The 23,928-nt window shown below is 37.4% G+C and overlaps 1 protein-coding gene across 1 annotated transcript in view; it reads left to right on the forward strand.

Moving 5' to 3' along the window:
• camk4 (calcium/calmodulin-dependent protein kinase IV) overlaps positions 1-23,422 on the forward strand; it is a 44,397-nt gene extending 20,975 nt beyond the window's left edge. The window contains exons 3-12 of the mRNA XM_026212495.1: positions 2,960-3,038; positions 4,162-4,224; positions 4,451-4,533; positions 5,504-5,576; positions 17,616-17,706; positions 18,134-18,208; positions 18,360-18,435; positions 18,953-19,079; positions 20,125-20,277; positions 21,982-23,422. Coding sequence (XP_026068280.1) covers positions 2,960-3,038; positions 4,162-4,224; positions 4,451-4,533; positions 5,504-5,576; positions 17,616-17,706; positions 18,134-18,208; positions 18,360-18,435; positions 18,953-19,079; positions 20,125-20,277; positions 21,982-22,149 — 988 coding nt within the window. The 3' untranslated portion in view covers positions 22,150-23,422. The remainder of the gene's footprint in view (positions 1-2,959; positions 3,039-4,161; positions 4,225-4,450; positions 4,534-5,503; positions 5,577-17,615; positions 17,707-18,133; positions 18,209-18,359; positions 18,436-18,952; positions 19,080-20,124; positions 20,278-21,981) is intronic.
• Positions 23,423-23,928: the final 506 nt, after the last annotated feature.

Consider the following 23,928-nt stretch of genomic DNA (forward strand, 5'->3'; position numbering starts at 1 on the left):
GTCCTCCGCCGCCCTCAACGCCTTCCAGGCCCTCAAGGATAGATTCACCACAGCACCCATCTTACATCATCCTGATCCAGAGCAGGAATTCATTGTGGAAGTCGACGCTTCAAGTTCAGGTCTCGGGGCTATACTCTCACAACGTCAGGGAGATCCACCGAAATTATACCCATGTGCCTTTTATTCTCGCAAACTAAACGCAGCCGAGAGGAATTATGATGTTGGAGATCGCGAGCTCCTGGCTATGAAAGCGGCATTCGAGGAATGGAGGCATTGGCTAGAGGGGGCCAAACACACCTTCACAGTCCTCACGGATCACCGCAACCTAGAATACCTCCGGTCTGCCAAACGCCTGAATCACAGACAAGCCAGATGGTCACTCTTCTTCACAAGATTCAACTTTCAAGTCACTTATCGTCCGGGCTCCCAGAATACCAAAGCAGACGCACTCTCTCGTCTCTACGAATCCAACAACCAAACCCCAGACCACGAACCCATCATCCCTTCCACTATCATTCTTGGACCCATCCAATGGGACATTATGACTGAGATCATTGAGGCCCAACGCATCGAACCTCCACCTCCTGAGACTCCCCAGAATCGCACATTCGTCCCTCAAACACTGAGACAACAAATACTACATCAGGTCCACTCTACCCCAAGCTCAGGTCACCCCGGTATAACCGCCACCATCCAGCTCTTATCTAACCGCTTCTGGTGGTCCTCAATGCAAACTGACACCATCAATTACATTAGAAACTGTATCACTTGCAACACTAACAAATCATCCCATCAATTACCCGCTGGTCTTCTTCACCCGTTACCCGTTCCTCAACGTCCTTGGTCCCACATAGCCATCGACTTTGTGACTGATCTGCCTCCCTCACAGGGCAAGACTACAATCCTATCCGTGATCGACCGCTTCTCCAAAGCCTGCCGCTTCATCCCATTACCCAAACTCCCGACTGCCTTCGAAACAGCAGAGGCACTTTGTGAGAATGTGTTCCTGTTCTATGGCCTTCCGGAGGACATTGTCTCTGATAGGGGTCCCCAATTTACCTCCAGATTATGGTCGGCATTCTGCCAACAGTTGGGCATCAATGTTAGTCTCACATCAGGTTACCACCCACAATCCAACGGACAGGTCGAACGCCTGAACCAAGAACTCTCCCGTTTCCTCCGATCCTACTGTAATCAGAATCAAAATGATTGGAGCCGCTTCCTGCTCTGGGCCGAGTACGCACAAAATTCCCTTCAAAAACCTTCCACTGGCATGACTCCCTTCCAGTGCATCCTAGGATTCCAACCTCCTCTCTTCCCATGGTCTGGCGAACCATCCGAATTACCTGCAGTGGATGCTTGGCTGAGACGCTGTGAGGAGACTTGGAACAGCGCTCATGTTCACCTTCTCCGAGCAGTTCGTCGGACCAGAGATCAGGCCAACCGACACCGCAGAGCTCATCCAGATTACCAGCCCGGACAATGGGTTTGGCTGTCCACACGGGATCTTCGCCTAAGACTACCATCCAAGAAACTTAGTCCCAGGTACGTGGGACCTTTCAAAATCCTCCGTCAAATCACCCCAGTATCATTTAGACTATCTCTCCCATCTCATTACCGTATCTCACCCACCTTTCATGTCTCCTTGCTCAAGCCCGCTGGTGGACCGAGAGGATCGGAGAACCTAGAGGAGGCTGGTGACCAGAGAGCGCCTCCCCTCATCATCGATGGCCAGGAGGCCTATCAGGTACACGAAATCCTGAATTCACGTCGCTGGGGCCGAGTCCTACAGTATCTGGTCGATTGGGAGGGGTACGGTCCGGAGGAAAGGTCCTGGGTCAATGCTGATGACATACTGGATCCCACTCTTATCACGGACTTCCATCGAGATCACCCAGACAGACCCGCTCCTAGACCCCGAGGAAGACCCCGGCGACGATCACCTCATCGCGTCAGGAGCCGCTCGCAGGGGGAGGGCTCTGTCACAAACACAGCCCCTGTGGCTCTCTCCGATCACCACCAGAGGGAACCGTCACCTGAGTATTAACCTCCTTCAAACTACATTTCCCATACACCCCGTACCTGGGGCTGATTACCTGCACAGGTGTCGCTCATCTTCATCCCCTATTTAAGGAACTCTCCCTGTTCTCTCAAACGCGAAGTCTTGTTTTGCCCATGCAGACATTACCGAGCGTTTCCCCACTGTTGGATCTTCCGTGTATGACCTGGACTGTTTATTGGACTCTGATTCCCTGCCGCCTACCTTATCGACCTCTGCCTTGTTCTCTCGCCTCTGCCTGCCAGCCGCCAGCCCTGATTCTACGCTCTGTCAAGGTTTATGATTGTGATTTGTCTACGTGGTATCTAATGCCCCTGATTGACCTGTTTCTGTTTACTCTGTGGATTATTGAAATAAAGCTGCTTATGGATCATAACGTCTCTGACTCAGCGTTACAAACACGCACTTGTCAGCGATGCTCTGACCGTTTTATCAGTAAATAAGCTTAGCAACTTAAAAGCTACTTGACATTTCCCCATAGTGAGGCAATACGGCAATACGGTTTGTTGAATTATTAGAAAATCATGCACACCTGAGGTGTAACCCCCTTCATGGCTTGGCTGCATCACTACCTTGGGTGTGCACTACTCTAATAATTCAATGGCCCATCATCAATTATTCTTCATCCACCTATAACAGTAACTCCAGCACTAGTTATGTGGCTGTATGTGTGAAATTGTAGATTGTCTTTAGAACCAGACAGCATGTCACATAATGTATGTTGTCAATACTGCGTAAATAGTTTTAAGTTTCTAAGAGGTTGCTATTATTGTAGAGTAGATTTTTCAACACTTATGTCAATACACAGTATTGTTCAAAAGTTTGGGTTTTTCTTTTTGAAAGAAATTAATACTTTTATTATTTCTGGGAGTAATCATTTGCTATTTTTCTCTCTTCCAGGGGAGCCACATCAGTGGTGTTCCGATGCCGTCAGAAAGGCACCCAGAAGCACTATGCTGTGAAAATGCTGAAAAAAACAGTAAGTTCACAGACACATTTCTTTGTTCTACCTTGTATAGCCAAAGAGATTCTGGTCAGGACTTACTTCCATCTGCTAAGTTCTTAAATATCTCATTTTGTTGTTTTCCATTTCTCTACATCAGTCTGATGAATTATGGATAATAACTTGCTGTCAGCAAAAACTGTTTTCAAAGCAGTACATACATTTTTATTGTACATCACCATCATTTGTGTTTTTTTGGGCCCATGTAGGGAACATTAATGCTATCTTAAGCCTCTTTAATGTGTTTGTAATTATATTATGTTACATTTATGCTATGATATGTAATGCATTACATTGTTAGTCACTGCATATAAATATTGTAGTCATGCATATTTACTGCAAGAACCACTAAAGATGGCTGACAGAGAAAACAATGTGAACATTTTTTTTTTTTAATGAACAATTTTATATACAGTGATGTACAAAAGTCTTAGGCCAATAGTATTTTCAACAAGAAAATGGTTTTAAGTAAGTTATTTCTATCTTTTGCTGTAGTGTATATTCAGTAGGTAATATCAGTGTACATTTCCAAGCATTATTTTTGGCCAAAAATGATAAAGAACACCAGGTTTGTTGTGCTGCACAATTTGGACAAAGATTTTGTTTTTACCAATTATATAAAATTATGATTCTTCTTCTTATTACTATATTAAAAAAAATAGTACTATTGTAATAACACTATTTTAATATAATATATAAAACAGAGTATTTAAGAATAAATATGAAATAATATTTATAATTAACATTGTTTTACACAAAACCTTTACTAACTTTTTTAATTTCCTCACCCTCTGTATTGTTCGAACCCCAGGAAAGTTGTTTTGCAGAATGTTCTGGTGCTTTTCCATACAATGTAAAGAGTGACAAAGAACATCCAGCAAATCCTGTGAAATAACTTTGTGTGTTCCATAAAAGAAAATCATACAAGTTTGGTACAGAATATTCCCTTTAAATGTAGAAATGTGCTTGGGTTTCTCTATTAATTATTTACGTTTTTCCCTCTCCACTGAGTTGATGTTGCTATTACACTTTGATTGTAATGGCTTTATAATAGTGCACCTTGTTCACTACACAGACAATGACTTGGATGTTGTTTCAGGTTGACAAGAAGATTGTACGAACGGAGATAGGTGTATTACTGCGCCTCTCTCATCCAAATATAGTAAGTAACGGGGCAGTCACAGCCTAAAATATGCATAAATCTACAAGAACACTCACTTAGATGTTCATCCTGTCTCTGCAGTACTGTCTGTGTTTGATTTAGTAAGGTTATGCAAATGTTAGTCAGACATTATAGCTACCGTAGTCTACATCAATAATTAATCATGTGATGTGTTTGAATTCCGCCAGTGAAAAGCTCTCTCTTTTTTCATGCCGTTTTCTGTCAGATCAAACTGAAGGAGATCTTTGAGACCCCTGCGGAGATTAGTCTCGTGTTAGAACTTGTCACCGGTGGAGAATTATTTGACAGGTCAGTCCACCATGGGGGTAAAGTGCTACATGCTAATAATGGCTGATTAAGATGTGAACTCCATGCTGTGGGTGATGGAGAATCACATGAAAACATTTTATAGTATAGTACATAGTACAGTATATAATGATGCCAACATATTCATGGCACTGAAATTAATTATAATTAATTGTACTTTATTAAGCCTGTTTTTAGGAATATTAACATTCCTTTATAGATTTTTTGCATTGTCAGTTGGGATGTACAGTATATTTTCATTTAAATAATTTGAATACTTAAAAATACTTTTCAATTTTGAAAAGTGCCAGAGTTCTATTTGAACCTGCTAAAATGGCACGCTAAAAAGCACTAAAACTGAAAAAGTGGTTACCTGAAATCTAAATTAATGGGTTTTATTCAAGTCAAAATATTATTTACCTTTGCTGAATCAGCCTAAATGATTTTATAACAACAAAATAATTTTTTGTTGGTGGTTACTGTATATCCAGCAGAAATAGCTTTTTAGGTGAACAACTGCAGGATTTTACATGCAACAACAAAGTCATGATCTGGCGATCAGTTGTTCTTCGGGAAATGTTTAAACCTAGTTGGTTATGAGACATAAATTTACTTTCATCATTTGTTACAGAAGGTGCTTGTCTGTATCCATGAACTAATCACATAGCGAATCAACACTTTAATAGAGGAACACTTATTATTGTGAAACCCATTGATTTTCCATTTTTTCCTCATTCAAGGTTATCTTATTTCCCATTTTCATACAGTTGTGTCAACATGAGTCATTTAAAGAAAAGCCTCTTCTTAAGACCAATCGATAGAAACGTCTCCATTCATCCTGTGTGCTGAGGTGTGGTTGACTCACACTAAGGCTGGAAAATAATGAAGTGAAAATTGGAAAAAGTGTCAGTCAGTGTTTGTACGCTCAATATGGAGTTACACTGGAGACCAAATGGTGCCTTCCGTCTTTCAGGGTGGTGGAGAAGGGCTACTACAGTGAACGAGACGCCGCTGATGCAGTTAAACAAGTGTTGGAGGCAGTCGCGGTGAGTGTTTCACATTTCCTGTCAGAAAATGGATTCCTTGTTCTGCTCTTTCTTTTGCTTTTCCTGAACTAGCAGGTTTGTGAATGCGATATACTAGTGGTCCTGAACTGGCTTTGCTTCAGGACCCAGATTTTACATTTTACATTGAGTGGCAACCCAACAAAGTTCAGAATTGTTGGTCTATCATATTGCCCTGTATTAAATTGTGTGTAAAATTATTATTAACAAGATGTAGCTAAATAAGAAAACTGACTGTTTTGTAGAAGCATAAACAACAGCAGAGGTGTGATTTACCAGCTTAACACATGAAACTAACAAATGTTGTATTATACGCTTCTGAACATGAGAAATGCACAAGCAATAACTGAATAAACATACCAAGAGGATTTCAGTATGTTTTTATTTCAAACTGTGCTTATTCTTATTACAGTTTTTTGTATTTTCGTTAGTGCAGCTTTTAAAGTTTTTGAAATCAGAGCATGCCATGCAACCTGTCCTTGTTGGTGTCTGGATAATTTGGCTAGCTTGCTCCAAGTGACAGATGACACTGTAGGATACTGTAGGGTTTGATTGGATGCACTACATTCGACCTCACCAACAAAAAACATTTTTAACCAAAAAGAGCCATGAATAACCATCATGACTGTTTTATTCTTACCTTTATAGTCCACGTAGATAAATCTTTACTGTCTGGAATATATAATATGAGTATAGACGCTTTCAACGGCATAAACATAAACAAACGTTAATGCACGTGAGCGCTTTTGTGGACCTAACTTAACTTCCGGTAGACTCCAAATAGAATCAATAACAACAGCCAAGTCCCTCTAGAGTAGATATTTTTTGATAACAAACAAAATGTGTTTTCTGTGTGGATCAGGCAGACTTAATGAAAATGCTAATTCATTATTTGCCAGCAGGAGATGTTTTAAAGCATAGACATAAAGCGCGAGAAATAGAGGTTTCCCCCAGTAACAGCTGTAAACAAAGCAGAGCTGGTACGCTCACACGCTGCTTTATCACGCATATAACATGCAAGTCTTCTTTAAGAAATACAGCGATATAAAACACCCATGCCTCGTTTTGATATTTAAACATAAATGTAAGGAATTATTATTATTAAACGTGCAGTACGTTACGTAACGTTACGTTACTCATGTTTATTTAACGAAGCCTTTTTGAAAATCGATCAGTTTTAAAATTGTGGCGAGTCTCCAAAAATAAATAAATGTATGGGAAACACAACCACCTGAGCCCAACTTCAGTCTACTCATCACCTTGGCTTTAACTGCGTTTGTAGATGGCACCACAGCCAGACCGATATACACAACACAGACCGGAAGTTAACTTAGGTCCAGGCGCGTGCGCCCGATGAAACCGTCTATACACAATGTAAACTAATCTCACGCTGCATTCGTCCAATCAATGACACTGACACCGATCTTAAGAGAACGAATGCATTATTAAACTTTTGAAATTTCCCTTAGCAACTACTCTGACAACCCTAGCAACCAGTGATCCTGTATATATCATGCAAATTTATTTCAGCATTTAACATTTGTGTCCATCGACCTTATATGCCTGTATTATATCATCAGTGAAACCATTACCAGTGAAAGCATTATTATTATCAAACCATTAAGAGAGTCCTGTTTCCAGTATGAAGTCATCATAGGTGGATCTAGATTGCATATGAAGACCACAGGAGATCAGTTATTGTTTTTTCCTGCTAGACTGGACGAGCCATTCTACTATATCCCTTTCTGTCCTGCTCTCCCTCTCTCCTTCCCTCCCTTACTTGTGTTTTGTTCATTAGTTCATGTATAATGAGGCTTATTTTTATCATCTTCTGTACACTTCTGTTTATATCCGTCATGAATCCATGTGCCTTAGTGATATAGCTGCCTGAATTAGAAAGTAGGCCTGTTCTTCATCTGTGTGAATGTATTTGAAAAGCATTTTCGTTTAAAGTGTGTTCCCCACCACACTGGATCTCATTTCATCAAAGATGGCGGTTGCCAAGGAGATAGTAAGAAAGTGGCCAAATTTCTCATGGGCTGGATTCAGTTGGTGGGCTGCAAAAAGGGAAGAGCAGCTCTCCAGCTCCCACCGGGGCACAAAACAGAGCAGAGGAACAGAAACATGAATGCTGCGAGTCCCTTTTGAAGTGGCCCACCTTTTCAGGGAGCGTTTTTTACCGTGTTATTGTGTCAAGAGTTTCATAGTGTCCTTCACTACAGCAGAATATGTGTCTGTCACATCAAAGACAGCTGGCTGTGTGGCATCCCTCTGGATCTGTGTTTTGTAGATTTCTGCCAGTCTGATCGGCTGGGACGTCCTCAGTGGCTTGGGACTTTACAATATCTTTGCAGTTTTCCTTTTGAAGACTGGAGCTCTCAAAGGTGATGCATTTTTTATTCCTGGAATTGAGAATCTTTGCTACTAAGGTTTAAAACTAGTTGATGCCACTAAGTTGATACTACCTTGTCAAGAGCCAGCATGTAACATACAGTAATACTGTTTGAAATGGTTTTTGTGGAATATTGTACACGGTTTCACTTACTACTTCAAATGATTGTAGACAGCACACACTTTATATTATAGACAGATTGTAATGTAATCTGGATTATGTAATCAGATTCCAAAAATGTAGTTGTAATTAGACTAAATTACATTTTTAAATACTTGTAATCAGAATAGTTACTTTTTATTGATTACATGATTACATATTATTCACACAATAGCAATAAATTATTCATAATTGATTCATTCGCCCTAATTCCTCTTTTTCATCCTTCAAATGTTCTTTTCTAAAACAGTATACCGCTTATACACTATTCACAAAAAGACCAGTCACTAGTCAGGTGGCGACAGCATTTGACCACTGGGTTTACAAAAATCATTTCAGTATTAAAGGGGTTATGACGTTTATTATTATTATTATTATTATTATATTATTTTATTATATTCCTTGAGGTTTACTTATAGGCCTAATGTCAGTAAAAAATTCGCACAAAAAAAAAATATATATGTAGAACCCTCATTCTAACACCCTCTCTCCAAAACGATCTATTTTAAGGGGTGTGTCCTTTAAGTCTTGTCAGGAATGAGCCACTGTTGCGATTTGGCTCATTGCACATCATTGCATAGGAAACAGTATCAACGCTAGTGATGCAGCTGTGGTCAGATATATTACAGTGTCATCTTTCAGCAAATGTTTCTTTGTGAACTCTCCATGATAGTGTGCCTCGTTTACAAAACAAAATGTTCTGATCGATCCTCTGACTCGATCCAGGTAAATAAACTATCCACTTCTTCCTTACCCTTAAGATGTGAATGAGCTGTTTAAACATAACGTCTCAAAGCGAACATTATTTCACTCAATTTGTCCTTTTGACGTCAGACTCAAGCCTGTGGATTTTGTCAGAAAGCGAACACACTTCTGTAAACTGTATCCAGTGTAGACAAGATAGTGGCAGTGATTGTAATTTCTATAAATTTTTTACGCAATGCAACATTCACATTCAGCGTAATTAAGTGTCAAGCCAATAAGCGTCTAAATTGCAGTGGGCGGGGCCTATGGTGACATGATGATTCGTTGATGGCAGTGATTATGCAAATGTTTGTGCCGAGTGACATCATCTTACACCTCAGATAAAAAAACAAGCCGTTTTTTGGAGCTTGATTAAATAAATGGTTTGTTTTTTATAATGAGGAGTAAATTTTAAGCTATGAAACTTTCAGAATGTTTTAATGGTACAAAGAATTCTTATATACCAAAAGCTCATGTTAATTTGATTTGTCATGTCATGACAGTGTTTCAACAATGCTTCAACTACTGATGAACACATTCATTTTTATTTAAACTGTCACTCAGTAGGTCATTTAAAAGGATTAGTTGCTTTATAAACAGAAATGCTCGCCTTGCACAGCTCTGCAATGCGCGACAATGACTTAACGTAATGCGTAATTATAAATAATAACGGTAATGTAGGCGGAAGTACTGACTCAGTGTTTAAAAAGTCAAACCTGCAAAGACTAAGTGAAATGCCGTTTACAAAAAAATTTAATAGGTGTCATTAAAAGTGCAACAACTTCTGAATGGTCCTCCTTCTCCACATTTGTAAACATTTGAGTTGGTACTTCCACCAACCTCAAGCGGGATCTTTTCAACGTCAATGTGAATTATGTGAAGTCATGATTGCGCATCGCAGAGCAGTGCAAGGCACGCATTTCTGTTTATAAAGCATATAATTTTTTTTAGAAAATAACAGATTGTTTCGACATAAGACCCTAATTCCTCATCTGGTATCGTGTAGAGCCCTTTGAAGCTGCACTGAAACTGTAATTTTGACCTTCAACCATTTGGTAGCCATTGAAGTCCACTATAAGGAGAATAATCCTTGAATGTTTTCATCAAAAACCTTAATTTCTTTTTGACTCAAGAAAGAAAAGGGTAAACATCTTGGATGTCATGGGGGTGAGTAAATTATCAAGAAATTTTAATTTGAAAGTGAACTAATCCTTTAAAGAGCCATACAGATGGGAAATCAAAAATTACCTGTATCACTGTGTATGATGTAGCTGTCCATCAGTGTAAACAATGTGCAAAGTAATTAAACCAAAAAGTACACGATTTATAAAGTTATTGGCTTCTAAAGTAAGGAGTCGACTCTGAATCGCTGAAACGTTATAGATTTCAAATCTTTTGCCCATCTCTATGTACGTCACTAGGAACACTTTGCATAATAATCTCCGCCTACCGTCTTGGGAGAAACAAAGCTCTGACCTGCCCCACCCCCCCACACAGACGCTCTGGTTGGTGTGATAGCATCATGTCGAGGAGACAGTCTGTTTTTAATTGTAAAGGCAAGTTTGTTTTATTTTCATTGCCAAAGAATGAATATCAGAAGAATCAATGGCTAAAATTCATTTTTACCACAATACCAGAGCAGTACAACAAATCCCTTTTGTTGTGTTCACAACATTTCACTGATGACTGCTTTTCTAATCTCGGTGAGTACAGCAGGATTTTCAAAGCGTTTGGCCATAAAAGAGGGTTCATTACCAACTTTATTTAGAACAACGAGCATCTCCGAATCACAACGCGAAGTATGATTATGAAGTTATGTGTTTGTTTTCTCCCGAGCGTCTTATCAGTATGTGTGCTGTCTGCAGCCTGTCTGCGCCGATCGTCATGTACAAACACGTCATTAAAATGAAGTGTAACTCCGTGAATACTCAACGAAGAGACATGAGAGAGATATCTATAGAAAGCTTGACATGTCTACTTTAAAACTAAACAAGTGCTGTGACAAGTGAAAACAGATATTCTGTGATAAAGTAATCCATATGAAAACAACGCGATGTCTGTTTTTCATGTCTCCCTTCGTCATATCTAATGTGACCACGCCCCCGCGCTGAACGCGCTATTCAAATTCAAACTGAAGCGTGCGGCTTGAATACACCTACACAGAAGAAAAAGCAGCGAAACTGTTCAAGTTTTTTTATTTTACTGTTTGCTTCGCGTGAGAGGAATAAGACATAATTCACCCCAAACAGATGCTAACGCATAGTTTACCGTGGAGGTGTGTGCGGAACAACCAATCAAAACTGCTTATGTTAGTTGACCAATCAGAACACAGTATGCTTTCCGAAAGGTGGGGTTTAAGGAAACTGAATCTTTTGAACAGCTTCACGCGAACCGTTTGGGGATCTCTGAGAATTGAGGTAATTTTAAAATGATATTTTGACAAAATGACAATGTTTTTTAACCTTGGATGGATTTAAACCTAATGTACAGGACTTACAAACAGTGATAGGAAGCTTAGAATTTTCATCTTACTGGCTTTTTAAGTATTACCATAATATTTCAAAGTCTTTCAAACCCATTAAAATGCACAAATTCATTGTATTCCTTACTTACTTTAATGCATTCATTCCCAAACTTTTTTGTTATCTGAACCTCTATTAGCTAATATATTTACTTAAAAGTACCCCTTGGTCAGTTTTCGCGTGACATGCAGGTCAACAAATATAAATTATTTTATTTTAATTTATGTTATTTAAAAATAAATATATATATATATATATATATATATATATATATATATATATATATATATATACAAAGAGTAAGAAAATATATTCCATTTATTGTTATTAACATTGTTATGAACATTAATGCTTTGGGAAACCTTGGCATTAATGTTCATAACAATGTTAATAACAATAAATGGAATATATTTTCTTACTCTTTGTGTTTTAATATTAATATGGTAGAAGATCATCTTATTTAAATCAATTTAGGTCCAAAGTAATCTAAAAGTAATCAAAAATAGTCTATTATATTACTTAAAATGTGTAATGTAATGGATTAAGTTACTAACTACAAGTTTTGTCATGTAATTTTGAATTAGTAATGGACATTTTGTAAATAACTGAATATAGAAGCCTGTTTCTGCCACATATGAAAAAAAATAAATGTTTATCTTAGAATTTTTACTTTATTTCTGACAAGTCTAAGTTTACTTTTTACTTTTTTAAAGACTTTTTGTCAGAATTTTACGTTCAAAACACAAGTCACAAATTTAAGTTTATATCTTGCTTTTCAGACTGTTTTCTCAAAATTGTGAGTTTATATTTGCAATTCCAAATATTCTCTCAGAATTGTGAGTTTATAATAATAAAAAACTTTTTTTTTTAATATCAGTTACGAGTTCTGGAAAGTATACAAGTATTCTGGAAAAACATTCTGAATTGTGAGAGAAATGTCAATTACGAAATGTTAACTTTAAACTGTAAGATATAAAGTTGGAATTACAAGAAATTAAGAAATAAAGAAAAAGTTGAAAATAAACTGTTTTGACAACACATTTCCATCTACATTATTAATCAGGATGTTAGGAGCATTTCATAAACAATGTTATAAAATGTATTTTTGGCAAGAAAAAATGACTAGAACTTTGTAATTTCTAGATAAATTTGTTTTCTGCTCATGATGAGAGCATTTTGATTATGTACAATTTTTTTTTTTTTTATAATGAGATATTTATTTTAAGCAAAGTATGACCCAGACTTCAAGAGGAAACCCCTATTCCTCATAAATCTTTTAACTGTCACATGGCCCTCCTTATGCCAGATAGGTATCTACTGTACATGTTAAAATAATAATAGCCTTATAAAACCTTTTAATATTCTCATCCATTTTTCCCCGTCTTAAAGGGCTAATCCACCATAAAATGTAAGTTCTGCCATCATTTACTCATGACGTCCATAATACTTTATTTTGCATCAGACAAAAGAAGTAATCTAGGACAATGTGGTTGGTTCACATCCACTTCCACTACTTGGAAAATATTCTGCTAGATGTCGCTTTTTTTGTTCTGTGAATGAAAGATAGTAACATGAGCTTTAAACCACTTTATGGTGATTGTCATTTTTCAAACCATTAAGATTTAACTAGTAAGCCATTTTAGGTTCCCCTGAAAAGAGCAAACACTATGGTGCTATCAAAACATTAAAGTAGTTTGTATGTATCCCGGCCAGCCATTGTGTCTAGAAAGCAACCATCCTAAACAAAACTCTTATGAGATTCACGCAGAAATGAGACAATCATCTTGGGCAAAACTGTTATTTGAAACAAGTTAAAGCTTATTCACACTTCAATGACAGACGGCAGCCAACACCAACATTCACCAGATTACAGTACCTCACTTCTCTCACATTCCACAACCCGACAAACTCCAGTCTGCGAAAACAAGCAATGACTAACAGTAACAGGCGCCAACAGGGGTAACACATTTCAACTTTTCTGTAGCTATTGGTCGGCGTCTGTCGGTACAATGTGAAACAGGCTTTACAAAGCCAGAAGCATAAAACTTTGAAAATCAATAATTCTGCAATTCCATTTGGAGCCACTAGTGGCACAGAAATGAAACACTTCACCTTTAACTGTGTGGACCTACATAATGAGGCTAGTTGCTAAAATAATCTTCATGGCGTGGGGACACAGATGGCAGCAGTGGCGAGCTACAGACCTCCTGCTCTTGTCAGATGAGAGGAGGAAGAGAAGGAGAGAGATGATGTACTTTATGTGTGTCAGCTCCACTGAGTTTTGAACAGGATGGAAGTATTCCCTCCGGACTCCAGTAAAAGATAACACTCCTTCATGTCACCATAATAATTGGTGTTGGGAAGCTGGCACACTGTACTGCTCATCCTCTGAGGAATCATTCTGCGGCTCTACTGCAAACAAACCAGTTGGAATGCTTTTACACTAGGGACTATGGTGACTCTGCCTTTATATGGGCAGTCGTGCATACTAGTTTGACAGATAAGAGAAGTATTTGTCAGTATAAATTTGGATTTTTCCCATGTGAATGACATATGGGAGGACATTTGAACCTGACAATCCATATTTAGTGATGACAGATGTTGTTTGAGACTATAATAGGCCTTTTGATAGCTTTAGCTAAGCATGCTTAATTGCAAACCAAAGTAAATACTCCAAATAATGATAAACAAATTAGACTTTCAACCCAAAAAATAAAAAAGACGAAGAATGAGTGTAATATTAACTGCAATAATATTGAAAAAAGTGGCAAGGTGTTGATGTGTAGTTGCTAGAATGTTCTGGCAGTGTTGGGGAAAGTTACTTTTAAAATTAATACATCACAATATTGCCTTACTCCAAGCAACTAATCCATAAGAAAAGTTACTTTTTTATGGAAAGAAACAATAAGAAAGAATAACCAAGATGCCAAAGTTTAAAGACTTTGTGCTTAACTTTAATGAGGGGAAGCAGAATAATGATTAACACTCAAGTAAAAACAAACAAAAAAAAAATGTATGCAAACATAAATTGCACATAAGGCAGTTTTTTGCATTACCTAAATCTATTTATACTATAAAATTTATATTCATTCTTGAAATATAATAATTTACACAGTGGCTGTCATAGCCTGTTTTCATGACTTTAAACATACATAAAAATTTAGACATCACTAACACTTTAAGTAAAATATAGCAAATATATAAACTAATATTTAGCGAAATGCTCTTCTCTAAACTTAATTTCTCCTCTGAACAAACAGGCTGGAGACACAAATAATGACTTGCCTAAGGTAAATATAAACCTTGAAACACTGATTGAGCGATTACATGAGACATGAGATGTTCATTCATGTTTATTTCATGTTATAACTAGTAGTAAAGAGGAAGGGATGATGGCGTTCACTCACGTTCTGTGCTGCCGTTTGAACTGAGGCACCTACAGTGATCTGTCACGGCAAATTAAAAAGGGAATCAAAAATGCATTTATTGTTAGAAATTCCTGAAATAAGAGAGAGATAATTAGTGTCTTATAAAAAAGTAACAATATATAGAACTGAAAGTTTCAAATTATCATGTCATTTGCACTGCTTCAGGAGAGTGGGTAAGCTTAAGGAGTGATTTGTTTGTTTTTCTGATTGGTGGAGAATCTCTGCAGAATCATGGGTAATGTAGTCTTTCAGCTGTTCAGCTGTTAAACAGCAAACAAAGTTGAAATATTGTTGGATGATGGATTAAACAAAAGCATATAGTGTATATTTACAACCTTATAGCTTACAGTAGTTGTGTTTCAGTGGTTTATATTTCACTGTGAGGAAAATGAATGAAATCAGACTGTTGTACCTAATAGCACATATATAGCTATACAGTTGCTTGCTTGTTCTGTATAGTTACAAGGAGTTTGCTTACTGGTCAGGTCAAATTTTTTTTAACAATTAAGTATGTCCAATAGTAATCGTGAAACTTGCTTTAGCAAACAGAACTGGCTAATATATGTATTAAAACCTTCCTCACAATTGGTTCTCTATCACGTTCATCACTTCCCTCTGTTGCACATGTTAGATGATGACCACACGCTATTTCTCTGTAACCAGGCAGACTTATGGCCTATGTTACTCTTGTTTAATACGTTTCCGTGGTAACACTTACCAAGGCACTGGCAAGTGCTTTGGACTGATTATAAATACAGATCTGTTGTGAACGGTGGACGTTGGTCTAATTAGTGGTGTTTTCTAAGGCAGGCATCACTTTTAGCATTGCTCATACTGAGGAATAGCGATCTGAGCAAAGTCCTAACACTTTGGTGTAACTGGTACATTTATTTTATGCATATGTAATGACCTCTCATACATAACAACAACCCAGAAATCTCTAGCAGTTTAATAGTGCTAAACAATACTCAGAATCCTTTACTGAAATGCAAGACTTTGACAATCACCCACAATAATCATGCCAAAAGTTTTGGGGAAATATTCTCAAACAGTGCTGAAAGGGATAGTTCACCCCAAAAAAAGAAAATTTAGTCATCATTTTCTCATGTTGTTCTAAACCTGTTTGAGATTATTTCTTCTGCACTTTGAATAATGTCGGTAACTAAACAATTGACAAGTAAATAGCAGTGCTTGCAAGGCAGCAAAAATGAAATGAAATGAAAAATAACATTTAAGGAAAAGTTCAGGTTTTGGCTTTCAGGATTTGCATTATTGTAATTCCACATCAGAGCCACTCATAAGTATTAAGTAAAGTGACTTACTATGCCTTATTACTTTAAGTGTTTTTCTGCATAGTCATCAGTATAACTAATTGTACAATTTTAGAGGATTTGTATTCGGCAGCATACAAGCAACAACAACAGCACTTTACAATGAACAGTAAAACAAATACTGTTCAAAAACAGGACAAATAACGTATTCAATACAATAAACACATCAAAGATATAAGAACATTGAGAAATATCAATACAGCGCTGCCTGGTAAGCATTGTAAAACGAATTGGCCTATGAAATATATTCAGTGCAGATTGGTCATTACTTTAATTTTGCTCATTATCAGGCCCAGATTAATCTGTTCACTGACCATAGAAGAGATTACCATATGAATTTGAAAACTATTTTGTCACATTTCATGACTAAGTAGTAATATACTGTTACACCTGCCTGAGATCAGTGGGAAACAAAGAGCATCTTGAGTGGTAGCACCAGGAGTAGAGGGAAGAGGGCATAGAGGGAAAGAGGTCTCAGCTTCATTGAGGTCATCAGGTGGGCACCCCCCTTTCTTTGCTGTTTCGATGATATCAGCCCACTACACATCCATAGGCCTCCTCCACCGCATCTGCATCTCCAGCACAGTTGGTAACTGCAATTTCAGCCGGGAAGCAGAGCCTTTGGTTTAAGTCGACAGAGAGCTTCCGATCACAAGCTCCTCTCAGCTGGTCAGTGTTTTGGGTCTTCACCTTGACCCCCACTTGCCCCTTGTGCCACAAACTCCTGTCTCTTTGCATCATGGTCTAAAAGAGGAGGTAGGAAGTTGATGGATATCCGCCTGTTCTCCAGACTCACAGCAAAAAAACTTCAGCACCTGGTTGTGCCTCCAGGTACTGTATACCTGCTGTGCATCAGGCTTACCTTACAGCCAACCAGGATGTGTTTCAGGTTCGCTGAAGATGAGTAAAGGGGGGCATCTCATAGGAGCTTCTCCGAACCATTGGTTAAGGTTCACTAGTGAAGGCAAGACATAAGTTGCTTGTAAAAGGAAGCTGATTTGGAATGCTTCCATGTCCCACAGCTCCTTCCCATCTCATCCACTGCCCTTGCTTTACCTGTGAGATTGCTTTTGCACATCTCGTTGCTTGCTCCTGCTGGCACACCTCTTCAGCCACCAATTTTCGACACTGAAATGGGGTTGCCTCATGCCAGAGAGGTCCTCTCCCTTGTTGTACATGACCAACAATGTTTCGATGCCTCAGAGATGACTTGGCCTGTTGTACTGCTGCCGCTGGAGTCCACGTCCTTTCAGTTTTAAGGGTCAGAGCAACTTGAGCTGCACATGGGTCTCGGTATTCCAGCCTTACAAATATTATTTCCAGCCTTATAAATATTATAACCACATAATGGGGACAGCAACACATGTTAATTAGTGTCGCTATATTCTACAGTCACACATGTCTGTGTTCACCTCTGATTAATGTGTCTATATGTCTGGTTGCAGTACCTGCATGAGAATGGTGTAGTGCACAGAGACCTGAAACCTGAGAACCTGCTGTACGCCACCTCAGCGCCAGATGCTCCGCTCAAAATAGGTAAGCCTGGATTTTCATCGGCCTGATAGGGGAACAGCAGTTTAGCTAATCTTCTCTTGTTTGTGAATTAACCTGTTAACAAGCAACCTGATCCTGTTGTAGATGTAGAGAATCATTCACTTTCAACTTTAAAGGAAGGATAAGCTCTGATTATGTATGGCATTTATTTGTATTTTTTTTGCTGTAAAATATGAACTGCTCTCCACACGTCATGAGAGTCACCTCATAGACTTCCATTGAAAAAGGGACTAGAGTTGAATCTGGGGACCAGAATATCATAGACTTGAGCAAACCCCTGGCAACCATCCAGAACGCCCCATCAGCTGCTTAGCGATGCTCCACTCTGTTCTTAGCAAGGTTTGCTTTTGTAAGAGCCATTTCAGAAAATGTAAAATCTGATTTTCCTTGACATGATTTATCTTTACAGCGGATTTTGGTTTGTCCAAAATTGTAGACGATCAGGTAACAATGAAGACTGTGTGTGGGACTCCAGGCTATTGTGGTGAGTTTATTTAAGAGGAGTTTTTATTTTTTTTTAACAGAGCACCATCTGTGGCCATCAGTTGCACAAGTCTTTTTACTGCATTAGTGCAGCAGAGCGTCGCCTCCCCCTTTATTCTTTTCTTCTGATGTTCTGTCTTTCTCTCCCTCAGCTCCTGAGATTTTGCGGGGATGTGCTTATGGCCCTGAGGTTGACATGTGGTCTGTGGGAGTTATCACGTACATTTTGTGAGTGACACGATGTACTTGTTTAAAGTTATTCTTTCACAAGAATGCTGTGCTTAGTCATTCAGTCTCTCTGTTGTATCAATCGCTGGTTTTGTCTCAGATCAGCCTCGCTGGTGAAAAGCGTGAAGCACGTTTTGAACTTCTGGGTGTAATTCCAGGAATGGGATGTAGTATCTTTTATAAAACATAAAGTCTAATAACGTTTGACAGAAAACAAAACTAAAACTCTTTTCAAAAAATCTATCATCAGTAAATGTTGTTTTAAACCCATTTAATCCATTTGTAAGGAGCTGACTGGAATTTAAGTAATTATTCACGAAATCTAAAGGATTATGCAACATTAAAGAATGAAGTAACGTGTACTAAGAATTCAGCTCTGATATCACAGAAATAAATTGCATTTTAAAATATATTCAAATAGAAAATAATTCTCTAAAACTGTAGTTCAATGCCACTTTGTAGAGGTGAAGCTGATGTTTAAAACTAGCACCGTATTTTGTTTCTATTCTCTGTACAGGTTATGTGGTTTTGAGCCCTTTTTTGATGACAGAGGAGACCAGTACATGTTTAAACGCATCCTGAACTGTGAATATGAATTTGTCTCCCCCTGGTGGGACAATGTGTCTCTCAATGCCAAGGACCTTGTGAGTAAATCTCAATATATATATTGATATATATCAATTCACTAATAACCCTCAGTATACCCTAAGTATAAAAATATCACACACACAAACACACACACACTTACATAGTTGGTTTATGGGAATTTCCATTGGCATAATAGTTTTATATTGTACAAACTATAATTTCTATCCCCTTACACTTACCTTACCCCTAAACATTTCTGCATTTTTAGATTTTCAAAAAAAGCAAGACAAAATAACAGGAAGTGTCCTCATCATGTCTATGTTGTAGTAACCATGACGCTATATATGTACATCCTCATAAACCATATATACCAGAACACACACACACACACACACACATACATAAGAACATTTTGATGTCTTTTAAGTCCTTTTAATATCTGCTGTACAGTATATTGTTCTATACTTTATAATAGTTATAATGTTAAGTTCTAATTGGAGGTCTGCGTTCGCCACTGTATGAAAAACACTCACCTGTAAGAGCACATCAGTTCAGTTCTATTTCAGTACACCTAGCTGCTACATTGCTTGGCAACAGTAAACTGCCTACAGTTATGCTAATGATCTATATAACTTTGCGGAAGAATTATTTAGACACGCACACACACACAACACACACACACACACACACACACACACACACACACACACACATATATGTATAAATTTCTGCTACATATTGTGCCTAACAACACCCCTTAACCACAGTAATATCACTATTACTTTAAAAGAGAATATTGCTATATTAGACTTCTTTAGGGACTTTTAGGGTTCCACAAAGAACCTTTCAGCAAACAGGCTTTATTGGTAATGGGAAGGTTCCATGGATGTTAAAGATTCTTCATGGAACCATAGATGCAAATAAAGACTATTTTAATAATGAGAAAACCCAGACTGTATTTAGCACCGACCACTTGTGATCACCAAAAACACATCTTCAGTCAGAAACATCTCTGCCTGTCAGTCATTTTGCTCGTTCAGTAACGCTGATGTTGGGTTTCAAATCTCTTGAAAGTGTTACTCATCTTTTTTGGCTTCACAGGTGAAGAAACTGGTTGTCCAGGATCCAAAGAAACGGCTGTCGACACAGCAGGCGCTGCAGCACCCCTGGGTGACAGGAAAGGCTGTTAACTTCACTCATATGGACACGGCTCAGAAGAAACTCCTGGAGTTCAATGCTCGAAGAAAACTCAAGGTTTGAGGTTTTTGTCTAAATAACACTTTTTTTATGATACCCACATTTCTAAGGCATGACATGATTGTCTGGGTCCTGTGCCCAGTAGCCCTGTGTGTTACTCTGGTCCTGCATTTACATGTACATGTGATTTTGTTGTGAATTTTTGTCAATTAATTAATTATAAGACAAAATTTGTTAGTAAAATTTCAAGATAAACACTTAAGATTTCTTGTTTATTCATACAATTGTGTTTTGAAAATGAATGTTAAAAAGTGAGGATCAAATATGATGTGCTTCTGAGGAACATTTAATTGTACATCTCTCAATCATTACTGTATTGCATTGCATTAAATTGAAAGTGACGTGACATACAACCAAGTATGGTGAGCCATACTCAGAATTCGTGCTCTGCATTTAACACATCTCAGGCATTCACACACAGCAGTGAACACACACACAACGTGAACACACACCCGGAGCAGTGGGCAATTACATGCTTTGCCCTCCACAATAAGAACTACAGAGCTTTGGTCATAAAACTAAGTATCATTTTTGACGGGAGAGTGACAGCTAATACTTATCTGTATTTAATATTAGTAGTCTGCTACATCATAAATATCTCACTGATTTACATTATTAGCTTTTAGAGTTTCATCTTACTTTTTGGACTAACAAATATTAGCAACTGCACTATATTTTTTTCTCAGTTTGGCCCACTGAATAAAACTGAGGTGTTTTTTTCTCTGCACAATTATGAGCTCCATATTCTCCTTTATCATAATATATGAGTATATGCATATGTCAGGCTTTATAGGGTTGACATTGTTACATTTGTTCAGAACTTAAACATGTATAAAAGCCTCAAAGCATTGCTCCTGGCAAAAAAGGTTCCATAGACTTTAGACCATAAACCAAAAAGACCAGAATATCATAGAAATATGTACATTTGACTGGGGCCAGAATACCCTAGCAGCCACATAGAAACATATTAAAAAGGCTTTATCAAACATAGTGCAAAAGCAAGTTCCACTCACATATCCTCAGAAATGTCAAAATTGAGGATTTTCTTTCAAGTTTGATGCTTCTAGTGGATTAGAATTTACACGTGTCCATAAAGGAATAGTTCACCCAAAAATGAACTTTTGCCGAAAGTTTACTCACCCTCAGGACATCCAAGATGTAGATGAGTTTCTTTCTTCAGTGAAACAGATTTAGAAAAATTAAGCATTATATGCTGTAACTTGCTCAACAGTTGATACTGACAACGAGACAAAAGCTCCATGCATAATCCAGATGACTGTAGTCCATCAGTTAATGTCCTGTGAAATTAAAAGCTGCATGTTTGTATCAGAAGAGAAACAGACACAGATCAAGCACTGTATACAAGCAAAAACAGCCCAGAACAGTTTTAAACAAACATGTTGGTGGATTTTGATGTGAAAGGACAACAGGGGATTTACTTTTTTTTTTTTTTTACTGGAGGAAACATTATTATGGATTATGGAGTCATAAAAGTTAAAACGCCTTTAAAATTGATTTATTTCTCACAAACACGCAGCTCTTTTTCTTCTTAAGACATTAATTGATGTACTGGAGTCATTTGGATTACTTGTGGAATATCATGATGTTTTTATCAGCAAATAATAATCAAAACAGCTGAATATGCTTGAATATTAATGTTCTGAAATTCTAATAGACACCCCTGTGTTTGTGTCTCCACAGGCAGCGGTCAAAGCGGTGGTAGCTTCAACTCGATTGGGCAGCGCAGGAAGCCATGGCAACCCAGACGGCAACAAAACCGACAGCAGTCCGTCCTCTATCAAAGAGAAGACAGCAGAGGATCAGCCGGACACTGAACAGCCTCAGATTCTGAACGAAGAGCCTCACTGAGCCTCACTGGAACTCAAGACTTCTTCCCTTCAACAAAGGAACGTTGCTTTTTGCAAGTGGGCCTCATAAAGGACGGAACGGATGGGCTTTGTTTGGTTCTCCTGCATGCGGACTTGTTTGTCTATAGAAACGTTCCACATTGTGACATTGTGAGCCAGTTGCCATACCATGCCAACATTTGATAAGTCCGTAACTTCGGATTTTGTACAGTGAATGAACATCATTGGATGGCAATGAGAAGAACCAAATGTCTTCAGATGATCATTACGTCTATGGCAGTTAATATTTATATTATCATGCTTTTTTTAGATAATTGCCAAATTATCATATAGTACATTCAAGGACATATTTTGCTTTTTAGATGTATAAATCACATTTGTGCAGCTTTTTTATTGAAATCGTTTTATTTGTTTCTTCGTTAAGGTTTTTTTTTTTTTTTTTTTACATAATATCGGTCACTGGTAGAGAAAGATGTGGACACTGAACTAAACCTTTACATAAGCTTCAACTGAGAATGCCTTATCATATACCATTTTTTATAATTCATTCAAATGTAACATTTTAAAATATTACTAAAGTGTGTCCTAAACTTAGACAATAAGCATATTGTACTTTGTTTAAATAGGGATATGCCGATTTCTTCTTTACTTTCATTTAAATCTGTGTTGAGAACATGCTATTAGGCCTATCTGACACACACACACACACTCACACACAAATTGCAATGAAAAACACTCCTTTGTGCCAAAATGTTCTTAATTTTAGTAGACTTTTTATAATCTTGTATAATTTAAGAATTTTCCTTTAAAATAATTCAAAACTATTTTGGTTTTTATCTAAATTCATCTCAAAATTCAGCGCTTTACTAATGAGTCTGTGATTTAAACACACATGGAAGAACATGGAGGAGATTTTTGAACTTATTCAATATTCTTTAAAGCATGCATGTATTGTATGGTATGAGGGAATGCTGTTTGATAATCTGATAATCACATGTAAGGAATGTAATGTGGATATAAAGGGGTTAATGTTTTGCATGTAGGAATGTTATCTTAACTGCTGCAATTGTCTTTTTAATGTTCTGTATTTTACAGATAAAACTCGCTGTCTAATTAACAAAATGATACTGGAGGCTATTTGATGGTAACTTTGTATATGACAACTTTGTTTATCTGCCTGTTTCTTATAAGGAGTCAAAATGCCAATAAGATAGCACTGAATATTACTATCAGAAATAAAGAATGCAAAAAATAATAAAAGTTTCTGGATCACTGCGTAAGTTCTGAATGGGTGACATTAATTAATGAAATATAGGCTAATATATATATATATATAGCTGGTTGATATAATACTCCCAGTGTTTTTAACCAACATTTCTTGCAAATGCAGATTAAAATGATAAATTGTTCTAGTTAAAAACTTAAATGAATATATACATTTATGCATATTCATAAAAATCCAAATAAGTAGGCTAATAAATGAAGACTTTTTTGTTTAGTTTTTATTTAATAGTTTTTATTGATTTATTAATTGTGAAGACAATTCTTCTAAATTGTGGTTTCAATCTACAGTGGGCCCATTTAACATTTAAGTGCAAGTTTAAGCCTGAAGAGACTAAAATTTTCTGAGATTCATTGCAATAAAATATCAAACCCATCTGTAAGCAAACGTTCTAGACTTTTTCTCAGAACTAACTTTAATTTTCTGGCATTTTTAATGATAACCTCTCACATTCTCACACGGTTCGAATGCTTTTTTTAATTATTATTTATTTTATTA

The sequence above is a fragment of the Carassius auratus genome, chromosome 30, assembly GCF_003368295.1.
Source record: "Carassius auratus strain Wakin chromosome 30, ASM336829v1, whole genome shotgun sequence".
Classification (NCBI taxonomy): domain Eukaryota; kingdom Metazoa; phylum Chordata; class Actinopteri; order Cypriniformes; family Cyprinidae; genus Carassius; species Carassius auratus.